Here is a 15060-nt window from a genome sequence, read left to right on the forward strand (position 1 = left end):
GGAATAATATGTGCTATTTATTTTGCCGGACAAAAAAATGCTACTCCTACTATGCTTAATATATGACCTAGTTGAGGTGTTGATAATGATTTTATATATAAAGCCTATTTCACATGTTTATCAATTTTTTTTCAAATTAACTTTATTGACATTCTTTCAATAATAATCAAGTAAAAGAGAAAGAAAATAAATTAGAAAGATGTTTAGAGTGTTTTAAAAAAAAAATCATATTAACTAATTTAACTAACATACTTAATCTACTCAAATTAATTACTACTTTCAGTACTTATTATAAGATCTTATTATTAGTTTACAAATAATGTCTTATAATTAGAGTCGAAAGTAGTATACTACCTCCAATCCTAATTATAAGACTTTATTTATAGTTTACAAATAAGATTTTCTAATTAGGATCGAAGTATTATTAAAAATAGAAGAAATATTTATTTTAGTCATCGTTGTGGCAGCGATGTACAAAATTAGTACTACTTTCGGTTCTAATTATAAGAGCCAGTTTATTAATTTGAGGAGATTAAGAAAGTAAGTTGAGTTAGTTAGTTGTCCTAAATAGGTGTTGTCTTTCCTAAAATATCCTTACTAATCAAGTGTATTGACTATAACTATCATTGTTAGAAGGGCTACTTTGGAAAAAAATATATAAATATGAGAGACAAAGTGGATTGGGGTATTATATTTAGGACCAAAATAAACATCAAACAGGGTCTTATATTAAGGACCGGAGGTAGTATAATCAAAATGCACAGTGAATGAAGCATGATCCGCGTGAGACGCGAGGGCAGTTATCAACCATTATTCATGATCGAAAATGCATCTTATGCAATTTTATTTGGATGCAACCAGATTTCACTCTGAAGAGAACTTTATGTCAAGGTACAGCGTTTTGACCTTAAAATATTTATATTATTTTTAAAAATCAAATTATAGTACCAATAATAATTTGGGGAAATTGGTAAAAGGCTCTCTGTTTATATATATATATATATATAGTGCTGTTTATATATATATATATATATATATAGTGTATGTATGATTGTATGTGTGTAGATTAAAAAAAAAAATAGAGCTCATATTATTCGAGATATATCTGAGCTGCATAAACTAAGTCCTAATGCAAGAGAGGATTTAAAATGGTGTTTGGGTGGAATCAAAATCATAATTTTAAGGGTTTGTTTGGCTCAATGAGAAGAAAGGGATGTGAGGGATTTTAATGAAAAGGAAGAGAGTGGAAAGATTTTAATATTATCTTGTTTGGATTTGTAAGAGGAGAGGAGAGGGGAGGGGTTTTAATATTACTTTATTTGATTCATGAGGGGAGGGGAGGGGAGGGAAAAATATTTTGACATAAATAATTTTGTCCTTATTTTATTTAAGATATGGACATAATAGTCATCATATGACAAAATATGGGCATAATAGTCATAACATATCAAAATATTACTCTTTCCTCCAAATCCTCCCAATCTTAGAGGGGAGGTTGAGGAGGGGAGGGGTTTAAAATTTTTCCTCTCCTCTTAAAATTTATATGTTGCTAAATGAGGAGAAATGATTAAAATCCTTCCGTTCTCTCCCCTCCCTTCCAAATCCCTCATACCAAACACACCCTAAAAGTGTTTTTGCAAAGTAAATATGTAAAAGAGCTTATCTCGATTTATAAAAAAAATACTTCTCCATATCCAAACACCTCCTAGATCATCAAAGCTATCAAAGGGGTGAAATCGTGGGAGACACAATAGTTAATTGTACAAAGATACTTGAGTATTTGAGCGGGACGGCAGAATACTATCCGTGGAGTGTTAAAATTATTTGATTAGTGTTTCTTAACCATGAGCCCATGACGCATGATCTCACACTCAAATTTTTTTTTAAAAAAGCACTCGACATTTCTTGAGTTATAAAGTCTCAACAATTTATTAATGTGTTTGATTTAAAATAATGACTTATTAAAATTAGTATTATTATTGTTCATATAATATAATATAATATTATCATAAGTTTATACCACTGATTTCTTAAATTCACCCATGTGAGGTGGATTATTGCAAGGAGGTCGATGTTTTTATATAAAATTTTTAATTTTCTTTTAGGGCACTTACCTTGGATAGGCGAATCTAATCCAGGAAGGTTGAGGTGTCACTATAAATCGCTGACTGACATTAGCAGAAGCATTTGAATAGAATATTAAACCCATTTTTTGGGCAAATAATTCAGATATCATGATTTCTACAAAAAAAAAAGGTAAACAAGTTAATTATTAAAATTGAAATATTAAAGTCAAAAAGATATTTTGGCCATTTGGGTGCCCATGTCAGTTAGATTCGGTGTTCACATTTTAGTCCGCAAAAAGGGTCAGTGTTTGCAATAACTTTTTTAACAGAAGATATCACTCCCAATTTTTAATATAAAAACTAATTAACTAATTTAAATCAATTAAAAAAGTTCGTTAAATTAATTATTTATAATAAATATGTGTTCTTTTTGTTAAAATATCATTGTTAATTATGTGCATTAGTTAGAACTATCATTTAATAAAATATTTAATATGTACAACTATTATAAGGATTATCTTAAAAAAATTGGATAAATATAAAAGACAAAATGAATTGGGATCTTATATTTAAAGTCAAATTAAATATCAAACTAACTATTATATTAAAAGTCAGAAATAGTATGTTATATTAAAACTAACTACTTTCGGTCCTTATTGTAAGATCTTATTTGTAGTTTACAAATAATGTCTTATATTACCTCAAGTCCTAATTATAAGAGCTAGTTGACTAATTTAAGGAGATTAAGAAAAAGAGTTAAGTTAATTATTTGTAATAAATATGTGTTGTTTTTTCTAAAATATTCATCTTAATCCAGTGTATTGGCTAGAACTACTATTGTTAGAAGGATTATCTTGAAAAAAAATGTATAAATGTGAGAAACAAAGTAGATTGAGGTCTTATATTTGAACTAAGATAAAAGTCAAACAAAATTTTATATTAAAGATCGAAAATAATAATTAGAATCGAAAGTAGTATACTACCTCCTATCCTAATTATAAAATCTCATTTATAATCTATAAATGAGATCTTATAATTAGTATCGAAACTCGTATTAAAAATAGAAGAAATATTTATTTTAGTAACCGTTGTGGCGGCGATGTACAAAATTAGTATAATCAAAATGCACGGTGAATGAAGCATGATCCACGTGAGACGCGAGGGCAGTTATCAATCATTATTCATGATCGAAAATGTACCTTGTACTATTTTATTTGGGTGCAACGAGATTTTATTCTGAAGAGAATTATATGTCATGGTACATCAAAATTGAATTTGAGTCCTTAAACAATTTTTTGATACATTTGCAAGGTTAACTCTCTAATTTGAAATTTTTAACTAAATTTTCCTAAAAAATTTATATCAAAATACTTTTAAAATATACATCGGATATTGCTGAAAAAAGTTACATTTATTAAATATAAGTTGAATCTAAGTCCCTAACAATCTTTTTTTGATGCATTTGCAATATTACTTTTCCAGTTATAAATTTTTAACCAAATTTTTCTAAAAAAATTATATCAAAATAATTTTAAATTTAAAAAAAATGTGATTATATTTGATTTTTTTTTTTACCGGGGTGAATATATTTGATTTCGAATCATAAACTATAACATTCGCTTACTATTCATGGAGTGTTTTTTTTTGGTAGAATACTATCCGTGGAGTGTTAAAATTATGGGAAAATCCCAAAAAAGGATATTGGAATATGGGAAATCCCAGATTGGGTCCTTAAATTTAAAAAATGACAGAATGGGTCATTGACCCAATCTGTCATTTGTGAAATTAAGGCGAATTGATAATTTTACCCTCATTTGCATTCATTCACTACAATGATTTAAGGAATCACTATAAGGGTTTAGGTGTTACTTAAATTCGTGTAGCGAATAACTATTCACTTTTTCATAGTTAGGTGTCTTGCTATTAACTACAACTAATGTTGTAATCACTAGAACAACGTAAGCATTACCTAGATTTGTGTAGAGAATAACTACTCATTTTGCATAGTCAGGTGTCTTATTATTATCAGGTACCTTATTATTAACTATAACTAATCTTGTAATCACTAGAACAGTGTAAGCGTTACCTAGATTTGTTTAGAGAATAACTACTCACTTTGTTTAGCCATGGGCAAAATTGTCAATTCGCCTTAATTTCACAAATGACAGATTGGATCAATTAGAGCCGGGAAAACGGGCCAAGCCCGTCGGGCCGGCCCTTTTAGGTCCTGAAATTATGAGGGCCGGGCTTGATATTTTTCTTTTAAAATAAGAAATAAGCCCTGGAGGACTGGCCCTGGAGGGCCGAGGCCCTTTTAAGCCCTTTTATAATTTTTTTTATTTTTTAAATTTTTTATATAATATTAATGTTATTAATTTTTTATATTGTTAATAATATTTCAAATATTTAGTTATTATTATCATTTTAAAATTAAATTTAGTTTTAGACAATAATTTATCCAATTAAATTTTTAAAAAGTGGGTTAATTTGGACTTTAATAATGATTTGATTTATATTATATGCGTTGATATTTTTAAACTATATATATATTTGATAATAGAATATTTTTATATTTATATAACTTGTGATTCTATAATTTGAATTAGAAATTCATGAGTTTCAACAACAATGTTTCTCTCATTAAAGTAAAATAATAGTTAGATTGCAAAGTTTAAAAATAAAATTCTTATAAAGAAGAAAAACTTGATATTTTTGTTACGAAAGAAAAGCATACTTATGAAGAAAAATAATTAATTATAGTGATGATGAAGTTTCAAAAGATTAATGATAGTGTTTATTTATTGCACAATTGCATTATAGATAAAACTTTTAGATGTTGTTATCTTGTTAATGAATGTTTTAGATGTTCTTAGATGTTGATAAATATTTATATATGATAATATTTTATATTTGTGACTTAATTTTATTCATATTTATGTCTTTTATTAATAATTTTATTGGTTTATTTTTATATTTTTATAAAAAAATATGATAAATATAAAAAATAGTATTTTTTCTTAAACGGGCCAAAAGCCCGCGGGCCGGCCCTGGCTCTGTAGTTTAAGGGCTGGGCCTAGCAAATTGGGGTATTTTTAAAATTTCAGCCCTGGAGGGCCGGCCCTTTTAAGTCCGCCGGCCCTGATTCCCGGCTCTAGGATCAATGACCCATTCTGTCATTTTCGAAATTTAAGAACCCAATCTGGGATTTTGTATATTCTAAGGGCTTTTTCTGGGATTTTCCCTAAAATTATTTGATTAGTGTTTCTTAACCATGACGCATGATCTCACACTCAAAACAATTTTAAAAAAAGCACTCGATATTTCTTTAGTTATAAAGTCTCAACAATTTATTAATGTGTTTGATTTAAAAATATGACTTATTAAAATTATTATTATTATTGTTCATATAATATAATATTATCATGAGTTTATATCACTACTTTCTTAAATTCATTCATGTGAGATGGATGATTGCAAGGAGGTCGATGTTTTTATATAAAAAATTTTTATTTCTTTTTAAAGCACTTACAGTGGATAGGCGAATCTAATCCAGGAAGTTTGAGGTGTCACCATAAATCGCTGATTGACATTAGCAGAAACATTTGAGTAGAATATTAAAACCATTTGTTTTGGGCAAATAATTCAGACATCATGATTTCTACAAAAAAAAGGTAAACAAATTAATTACTAAAATTGAAATATTAAAGTCAAAAAGATATTTTGGGTGCCCATGTCAATTGGATTCGGTGTTCACATTTTAGTCCACAAAAAGTGTAAGTGTTTGCAATAACTTTTTTGAGTGAAGATATCACTCCCAATTTTTGATATAAAAACTAATTAATTAATTTAAATAAATTAAAAAATTAGTTAAATTAATTATTTGTAATAAATATGTACTCCTCCGGTCCTAATTATAAGACTCAATTGACTTATTTGAGGAGATTAAGGAAGTAAGTTAAGTTGGTTATTTATAATAAATAAGTGTTGTCATTCCTAAAATATGCTTGCTAATTAAGTATATTGGCTAAAACTATCATTATTAGAAGGATTATCTTGGAAAAAAATACATAAATATAAGAGACAAAATGGATTGGGGTCTTATAATTAGGACCAAATAAAAAGTCAAATGGGGTCTTATAATAAAGACCGGAGGAGTATTATTTTTGTTAAAATATCATTGTTAATTATGTGCATTAGTTACTTAGAACTATCATTTAATGAAATATTTAATATGTACAACTATTATAAGGATTATCTTAAAAAAATTGGATAAATATAAAAGACGAAGTGAATTGGGATCTTATATTTAAAATCAAATTAAATATCAAACTAACTATTATACTATGTTATATGGGTGAATTTTTTTCCCTGAAAATATCAGTCAATTAATGCCTGAATTTTAAAAATACTGGGAAAAAACATTAGAGAAAAAAGAGAGTCAAAAACAGCAAATGTTTCATCGAATTTGCTACAAATTAATTTCATGATTCAATCATATTCAAAATCGGTTGCCTCTCAAAATTAATGCTGCCATCGTATCTCCCAGCACTATTAACTTATTAAGCATTGCACCAAAACTTAGAGATAAATTGTGATATCTATAATCATACTAGTAGAAATCGCTATATCTTGAATCATAATTCATAATATTCCCTTCTTATTGATGAACATTTCAATTGGTTATGTTTAAGACAATCAATTTTTAAAATTTTTATTTGTATAATCATTATAAAATATATAATTTGAATCTCTGCTGCGCCTGTGATGGTGTCGTGTGAACGATTGCATTTTCGCCACCACATATAGAAATGCTAGTTGAAACAGTATTAGTCTCTGATAAGGCTTCTTTTAACTTGTTATTAAAAAAGGAATTTATTTTATGGTCCTTATCACAGGAGTTTTGCAAATTTTTTGAGTCATTGATTATTAACTATGTTTTGTGATACCCAAATATATTTATCATCCATTGTTTTATTATCTGAAAACCTAAAAATAACATAAAAAGACAACCATTAAAAAGGTCTTTGCTTGTTGACACATGCTACAAATAATTTGTCGTTGTCTAAATTATTCATATAATTTGTTGAGCCAAAATTTTTATTCACTTAACAATTCTTGTTATTCATATACAAATCATCTAAGAGTGTGTTTGGATGGAAATCAAACCGTAGTTTCAAAAATGATTTTAAGTTTCTTTTGCCATTTGTTAAGCAGAAACTGTTATTCATCATTCCATATACCTTAAAACTCTGATGATTATCTTATATATTATTTTGCAGCATATTTTTTCACACATTCAATTTTTGTGTTTTCCCCTGAATATATAATATATTGATTAAATAAATGCATGAATTTATGAGGTTCATTTCATTTTTTAAACAATTGTCACTATTTTATTCATTAATTTCAAATAAGATAGCATTACATAGATTAGAAAAAAGGTGTTACTACACAAAATAAAATTATGCAAACATTGTTCAAATTTTTAAATGGATTGCAATAAAAAATGTAGTATAATTCCATGGGAAAAAAAATGTGTAATTCAATTCAGTAGAAGTAAGTTTGATTATTGGCAAAAAAAAAAAGGCTTGATTATATGTCAAGTGCCTGTATATCTTATTGCTTTCGTTAGAAGTATTAGTTGTTTTTGGAAACGTTTGTTTACCTGACCTTGAAAAAAAAAGCCGTAAACGATCTTACAAAGAGGAAGGACGAATTCTCGAGCTATGCAAACGAAAAAATTATTTACTTGAAACCCCATTAACCTTTACATTGACCTCAAAATTCAAAACCAACATTTTAACTAATTCATTAATATTGACACCAAAAATAAAAAACTCCTCCTTATCCTATTTATAAGCTTTAAATTTCTAGAGAAATATAATTCATTTTATAAGTTTCAATTTGAAATCTATCTTAACATTTCATACATTTTTTCTGATTTTGCCCTTAATTATTTATTTCTCTCCTTTATCATACTCTTTTTATCATTTTTTTGTATATTTTTTCATTCTCTTTCTCATTTATCATAAGGGCATATTTGAAAATAAAACTATATTTCTAGCATATTTATTACTTTTAACTAATTTTAATTAAACGGTTTGTTATTCATGAAATAGTTATTTGAAGCTTATAATAAGGATATACGAGAGTAATTCATTAGTACTATCCAAAAATAATAGTTAACTCATTAAATTTATCCCAGCTTAAATTTTGTTTAACTTTACCCATATATTAAATGACAAATAAGGATTTATATTTGAGCATTAATGATAGGAACAAGAGTGACAAACAAGCGTTAATTTTTTATTTATATTTTGGATCCAATTATTTTTCCAAAAGTAATTTATATTGTGAATATGATGAAGGTAGTATACTAAAAGATTTATGTTCACGTTCACAACGATAATGTTAAATGACCTCTCTCTCTCTCTCTCTAAAAAGCAGCGTTAATCATTTAATGATTCAAATTGGGGGGGGGGAGTTATCTTAGACAAAAGCAGCAAACCCAAACATTAATTGCAAAACTCAATCACATACAAAATTAGTTGCCTCTCAAAATTGATGTTTCAGTCACCTTACTATGTGGCACCTCCTAGGTGTTAAGAAGGGACAATGACAAATTGCAGATTATAATGTTTTAATTTAGGTATCTAAGAGGTTAAAATCCTAAGGAAGGATGATACTGAAATTCTGAATGTTAATAAAACATTAAATACTAACATATTAAATTTAATTTTCAAAACAACAAACATAATTGTTATAAAAAATAATCATTTAAAATTAATAATTTTAGGATTAAAGGACTAAAAATATACTTTTTAGAGTTAAGGGACCAAATTAAAATCTTATATAAAGTTAAAGAATTAAAAGTATATTTTAGTCTTTAATTTTTTATTTACACATTAAATTTTTCTTGTTTAAATATATATTGATTGCTTTGATGCATGAATGTATGAAATTCATTTCATTTTTAAAACACTTTTAACGAAATTAAAAATTTAGAGGTTCTATTTATTAATTGAATTAAATTATACAAGTTACACTGTTGTATATTTAATTTATATTAAATCTGGCTGTAATATAATTTTCAGAAGCTAACCCGGGTTACGCAGGGTGTTAGGTGGGCAAGAGGAGAGGAAAGTGGGTTGGTAGGCGATGGGTGAAGCCTCCGGCTACTCCCTTCAGGCCTTCACCACCTCTCCATCCCTCCCGATTCCCAATATAACCCCTTCCCCATCACTCCCACGCATTTTCAGAGTCTCTCTCTCTCACACACATACACAACTCCCAACTACTCACACCCACCAACCCCCTCTCGAGAGACTCTCTGCTTCATTCATCTCCTTCCTCATTTCCTCTTTCTCCATCACCAACCTCCTCCGTTCTTCCTCACCTACACTTCTCTCACTACAGCCTCCTCGTCGTCGTTATATGATATAATTTTGTTACATCTTTCTGCAGTTTCATAAGCAGGACCATCATGCAGCCTTCCACCTCTGTCAAGGCTATCTCGCCTTTCGATCTGATGACTGCCATAATTAAGGGCAAGGTGGACCCCTCCAATGTCTCCTCCGGGGCTGCCGGTGAGGTTGCTTCCATGCTTTTGGGGAATCGGGAGTTCGTCATGTTCTTGACGACTTCCGTGGCTCTTTTGATTGGCTGTGTGGTGGTCTTGTTATGGCGGAGATCTGGCGGTCAGAAGGTCAAGGCTGTTGAGCCTGTTAAGCCGGTGATCGTTAAGGAGCCCGAGGTTGAGGAGGATGATGGTAAGAAAAAGGTCACCATCTTCTTCGGCACGCAGACTGGTACAGCAGAAGGTTTCGCAAAGGTAGGCTCGGTCAATTTTGCGCATGATTAGGCTACCTGAATGTGTTTAGGCTATGAACTCGTCAGCTTCGGCTGATTGTGCTTATAATTGGCTGGTTTGGCGTTGTGGGCAGGCGCTCGTTGAAGAGGCCAAAGTGCGGTACGAGAAGGCGGCGTTTAAAGTCGTGGATTTGGTATTATTCTTTCTCCTGTGATTATAGCGTCTCCTTTTTTTATTTCTTTTTGATTGGTGTTGTTTGGTTTGGTATTTTGGCTTGATGCTTTAGTTTTCGTTACCGATGAGCAGGATGATTACGCGGCCGATGACGATGAATACGAGGACAAATTGAAAAAGGAGACGCTGGCTTTTTTCTTTCTGGCTACGTAGGTTTTCGAAACTATTTCTGGCTCTATCTTTCTTGTAATGTCTTTAGGAAGTTTCTCATCGTAGTTTGATCTTTTGGCCATGGTATAGATATGGTGATGGTGAACCAACCGACAATGCCGCCAGATTTTACAAATGGTTCACTGAGGTAGCTTTAATTTACAGTAGCTGGAGTTGAATTATTATTGTTAGGGAAACTCAATGATATATTGTTTACGTGACCGTGATTTTAGGGGAACGAGAGAGGAGAATGGCTTCAAAATCTTCAGTATAGTGTGTTTGGCCTCGGCAACAGGCAGTATGAACATTTCAACAAGGTTTGCGTTGAACTCCTACTTTAACCTAGCATTTCAATTTTGGAATTTCCGGTTACTCTGTTCTTAGTGTTTGCTGTGCTCTGCTTCGTCCCTTTATTGGATCAGGTGGCTAAGGTGGTTGATGAGCTTCTCGCTGAGCAAGGTATTCTTTTGATTTCTTTTCGTTGATTTCTCTGAAATCTAGCAAACGTCAATTTGATTTGTATTACCATAACTAGTTTGACACAAGGCATATAGCCATGCAACACTTCTCTGGATAACCTTTGCAAAATACGAAATTGGGCAAATGGTCATGCCATTAAGAATGCATAGGGCGCTACTTACTTCCTCGCTACTCACAAAGGTCTTAATGGAAAAGAAAAACCAAATAAAAAACTCCACTGATCTCACCTGTCTTCTCCATTTGCAGGCGGGAAGCGTCTTGTTCCCCTGGGTCTTGGAGATGATGATCAATGCATAGAGGATGACTTCTCTGCATGGTAATGAAATATTTGGTTGATTTGTTAACATTGTTGTGTAATTTTTTTTACGTGCTGATATGTAAGACCCTTCTGTCATCTGTCTAACAATTGTTATTGCAGGAAAGAATTGGTGTGGCCAGAATTGGATCAATTACTTAGAGACGAGGATGATAGAACTGTATCTACCCCTTACACTGCTGCTGTTTTGGAGTATCGGGTTGTTATTCATGGACCAGGAGATGAACAAGTTGAGGAAAAGAGCTGGCATAATGCAAATGGCCATGCTGTTGTTGATGCTCAACATCCATGCAGGTATGTCAGAGTGAAATTTTCGGTTGTGATTTGGTATTATGTCATACTGTAATCTAACACGTACTGCTTACTCCTCATGAAGGGCAAATGTGGTTGTACGAAAGGAGCTTCACACACCTGCATCAGACCGGTCTTGCACTCATTTAGAATTTGACATTTCTGGCTCTGGACTTGTGTGAGTGTTTGCATGCTGACGAATAATTGATATACAAATACTTTATCTATTAATGCACTAATTCTTCTCTTGTTTCTGTGCATGATTTGTTTTACAGATATGAAACAGGAGATCATGTCGGTGTTTACTGTGAGAATTTGGCTGAAACTGTAGAAGAGGCAGTTAGATTACTAGGTCTGTCACCAGATACCTTTTTCTCCATCCATACTGATAATGAAGATGGGACACCACTTAGTGGAAGCTCCTTGCCTCCTCCATTCCCCCCTTGCACTTTAAGAATAGCTCTGGCTCGATATGCAGATCTTTTGAGCTCACCTAAGAAGGTTCTTCCTTTGAGCATGACGACTGTTGATTTCAATTTTTGTTATTTTTAAGATATTTTCTTTATGTTAATTATTTATTATTCTCTTCATATGTGTTCCAGGCTTCCTTACTTGCCTTAGCTGCCCATGCTTCCGATCCTTCTGAAGCTGAACGATTAAGATATCTTGCTTCACCTGCTGGAAAGGTTGTAACATACTTGTATCTTGAAAATTCTGACATAGGTTTTTGTGCTTACCTTTCTAATTTGATTGCTATTTTGGTTTTTGCTTATACAGGATGAATATGCAGAGTGGGTTGTTGCTAACCAGAGAAGTCTCCTTGAGGTCATGGCTGAATTTCCATCAGCCAAACCTCCAATTGGTGTCTTTTTTGCAGCCGTTGCTACTCGATTACAGCCCAGATATTATTCAATCTCATCATCTCCAAGGTTACTTCCTGTCTTTTACCCCTGCATTGATATGAGGATCATGTAGGAGAATTACCCTAGTGAATAAAGAGCAAGTTGGAGAAGCCTAGCCTAGCAGTTCATTTTATTCTCTTGCCATAACCATACATAATGATCGAGAATCCATGCCTACATTTCAAGATGTTTCCAAATAATGAATTTGCAGTATTTAAGATGTTCAGATGATGATGTTCATGACATATTTCTTGATAATTTAGTTAGCCCTTTTACATTCTGAATATCCTCGAGTCCAAGTCCAACTTTGGTCATTGGATTAAGGGTGATAAAACAATTACTTTATTCTAGAGCTATATTTTCTGCATTTTTCAAATGCTAATTGAAAAAATTACAGATATATTATCATATCTTTTTGAATTTGTGCATCTAAATATCTAATATGTTGCATTTCTGCAAAATTTGTCCACAGGATGGCTCCATCCAGAATCCATGTTACTTGTGCCTTGGTTTATGACAAAATGCCCACTGGGAGGATTCATAAAGGAGTATGTTCAACATGGATGAAGGTAATGTATACGCATCCTGGGTTATGTATGCTTGAACTTGTTGAGTTGTAAGGCTGATGTAATCCCTAAAGAATTATTGGCTTGCAGATGGTTATCTTTTGGCCACTAAAGTTAGTTAAACTGAACTGTCCATATCTTGAGCTTTCAAAAATGAAAAGGAATTATATGAGGATATGGAAGCCAAATGTCTTGAATCCACTGCTTATTTTGTATCTAAATTCACTTCTGACGATGACTTTAACTTGTTTAATTGTTTGTTGTCCAGAATTCTGTTCCATTGGAGGAAAGTCCGGACTGCAGTTGGGCCCCTATCTTTGTCAGGCAGTCCAATTTCAAACTCCCTGCGGATACTAAGGTGCCCATAATCATGATCGGACCTGGAACTGGATTAGCTCCTTTTAGGGGTTTCTTGCAGGTTTGAACCAACTGACTTGCTATTCAATTATTCAAATCGTACAAATATACAACTATCTAAGCCAGTTATACATGTTTTTGTGTTTTATTTGCACTCCAGGAAAGACTAGCAATGAAAGAAGGAGGAGCTGAACTTGGCCCCTCCGTATTGTTCTTTGGATGCAGGAACCGTAAGATGGTGAGTTATCTATCCTTGATGCAGTTTCGTGACTTTTACAGAGAGTAGGCAGGGGTTTGGTGGGGAGGTTTTTAACTTTTTTTTATTTTGATTATTGATAATATTAACTAAGAATGCTTTTTTAAAGGACTACATCTATGAAGATGAGTTAAACCACTTTGTCGAAAGTGGTGTGCTTTCAGAGCTTGTTGTAGCCTTCTCTCGTGAGGGACCCACCAAGGAATATGTGCAACACAAGATGGCAGAGAAGGTACCTATCCTCTCTAACCCACCACCTTTCTCTCGAATAATTGTTCTGGTTTGCTCAAATTATCAATTGATCATTGATGGGGTTAACCTGCACCTAATCTGCTCTACTGTGTCTAGGCTTCGGATATTTGGAACATGATATCTCAGGGAGCTTACATTTATGTGTGTGGTGATGCCAAAGGCATGGCTAGGGATGTCCACCGGACTCTACATACAATTGCGCAAGAGCAGGTATGCTAAATGGAATTTATGCTGGGTTCAGAATATCGTTTTAGTCACAGCTTTTTGGTGGCTGTCAATTTGCTTCTTGCACCTTTTAAAGGAAGAGGTTGATGTTCGCCAGGAAAAAAAAAGGGGGGGGGTGTTCAGATTTATTGATTGTCCACACTACCTAAATACATTAAATTTGTGATGGTGATGTGTATCCACAAATGGAAGGGTCATTTTTTGGACATGTAGGTGCACACGTCATCAAGGGGGTTAACAATGTCTACTGTGCGAGCCAAGCACCTCTGGCACTACCTCTAGTCCTTAATAGAGCTCGATTGACTTTTATTTTGATCGTGAATATAAGATTTCAATCCACTTTGTTTTTTATATTTATTTATTTTTTCTCAAGATAATATTTGTAACAATAATAGTTTTAACCAATATACTTGATTAGCATAATACTTTAGGAGAGATGACACTTATTTATTATAAATAACTAAATTAATTTTTTTAAATTTACTCAAATTAGTCAATTAGTTCTTATATTAAGGATAGGAGGTAGTATGTACATTCCGTGCCCCTTTCTCTTTAACACACAAACACACACCCTATCTCCAAGTCTTATTTAATTCACAATGATTCTGCATAGGACATGGGTCGTTTCATTTCTTGCTGATTTGAGTGTGGCTAATGAAGATTGGACTTTGGTTGTTATCAGGGTTCTATGGATAGCTCTAAAGCAGAGAGCATGGTGAAGAACCTACAAACGAGTGGCAGGTATTTGCGTGATGTATGGTAACGACTTTATATATGAATACAAGGCAAGAAAGAAGACCGAGACAATAAAGCTTTGCGTAAATATGATATGTGGGTTGAAGTACCTGGAAGTGGGGTTTTTGCAACGTCCTCTTCTTGAAGCGCCCTCAAAGGGGGTCTGTGTACCAGTTGTCTTTTGGGACACTGGTCCCTGGATTCTTTTTTTTTTTTTGTTACTATTTTTCTAATGGATTCTTTTTGTTCGTGTAACTTATATAATTCAAGCTTTGGCAAAGATAAACAATACTTATATGATGTAAGGTAATTAATTTCGTTGTTTATACCTAGATTATGCTAGTATGAACTTGTATGAACCTGTAGAAAGGTTCAAGAACAAATGGGTAATATTATTATTTGATTACTTGTTTTCGCTTT

General features: G+C 32.1%; 1 protein-coding gene across 2 annotated transcripts; it reads left to right on the plus strand.

Moving 5' to 3' along the window:
• The first annotated feature begins 9201 nt into the window (after nucleotides 1-9201).
• LOC114750637 (NADPH--cytochrome P450 reductase) lies at nucleotides 9202-15060 on the plus strand. Of its 2 annotated transcripts, XM_028939232.1 has the most exons (19): nucleotides 9202-9480; nucleotides 9587-9897; nucleotides 10010-10069; nucleotides 10183-10259; nucleotides 10351-10408; nucleotides 10494-10577; nucleotides 10683-10719; nucleotides 10987-11056; nucleotides 11159-11350; nucleotides 11433-11525; nucleotides 11623-11848; nucleotides 11950-12033; nucleotides 12125-12276; nucleotides 12722-12818; nucleotides 13084-13233; nucleotides 13333-13410; nucleotides 13538-13660; nucleotides 13777-13890; nucleotides 14588-15060. In XM_028939232.1, exons 1-19 carry the CDS (start codon nucleotides 9225-9227, stop codon nucleotides 14666-14668), a joined length of 2343 nt encoding a protein of 780 aa, XP_028795065.1. In that variant the 5' UTR covers nucleotides 9202-9224; the 3' UTR covers nucleotides 14669-15060. The 2 variants fall into 2 exon arrangements, with proteins under 2 accessions (XP_028795065.1, XP_028795064.1); XM_028939231.1 differs by having other exon boundaries at nucleotides 9309-9897.

This window comes from Neltuma alba, unplaced genomic scaffold, assembly GCF_004799145.2.
Source record: "Neltuma alba isolate B1F8T4 unplaced genomic scaffold, ASM479914v2 tig00006589_pilon, whole genome shotgun sequence".
In the NCBI taxonomy this organism is placed as follows: Eukaryota; Viridiplantae; Streptophyta; class Magnoliopsida; order Fabales; family Fabaceae; genus Neltuma; species Neltuma alba.

Excerpts from the sequence above, each read along its gene's own strand:
- LOC114750637 (XM_028939232.1), top strand. The coding sequence starts at position 9,225 with ATGGGTGAAGCCTCCGGCTACTCCCTTCAGGCCTTCACCACCTCTCCA. Across the intron at positions 11,057-11,158 it reads GAGGATGACTTCTCTGCATG|GAAAGAATTGGTGTGGCCAG; the intron begins GTAATGAAATAT and ends TTGTTATTGCAG. Across the intron at positions 11,849-11,949 it reads TTTTGAGCTCACCTAAGAAG|GCTTCCTTACTTGCCTTAGC; the intron begins GTTCTTCCTTTG and ends TATGTGTTCCAG.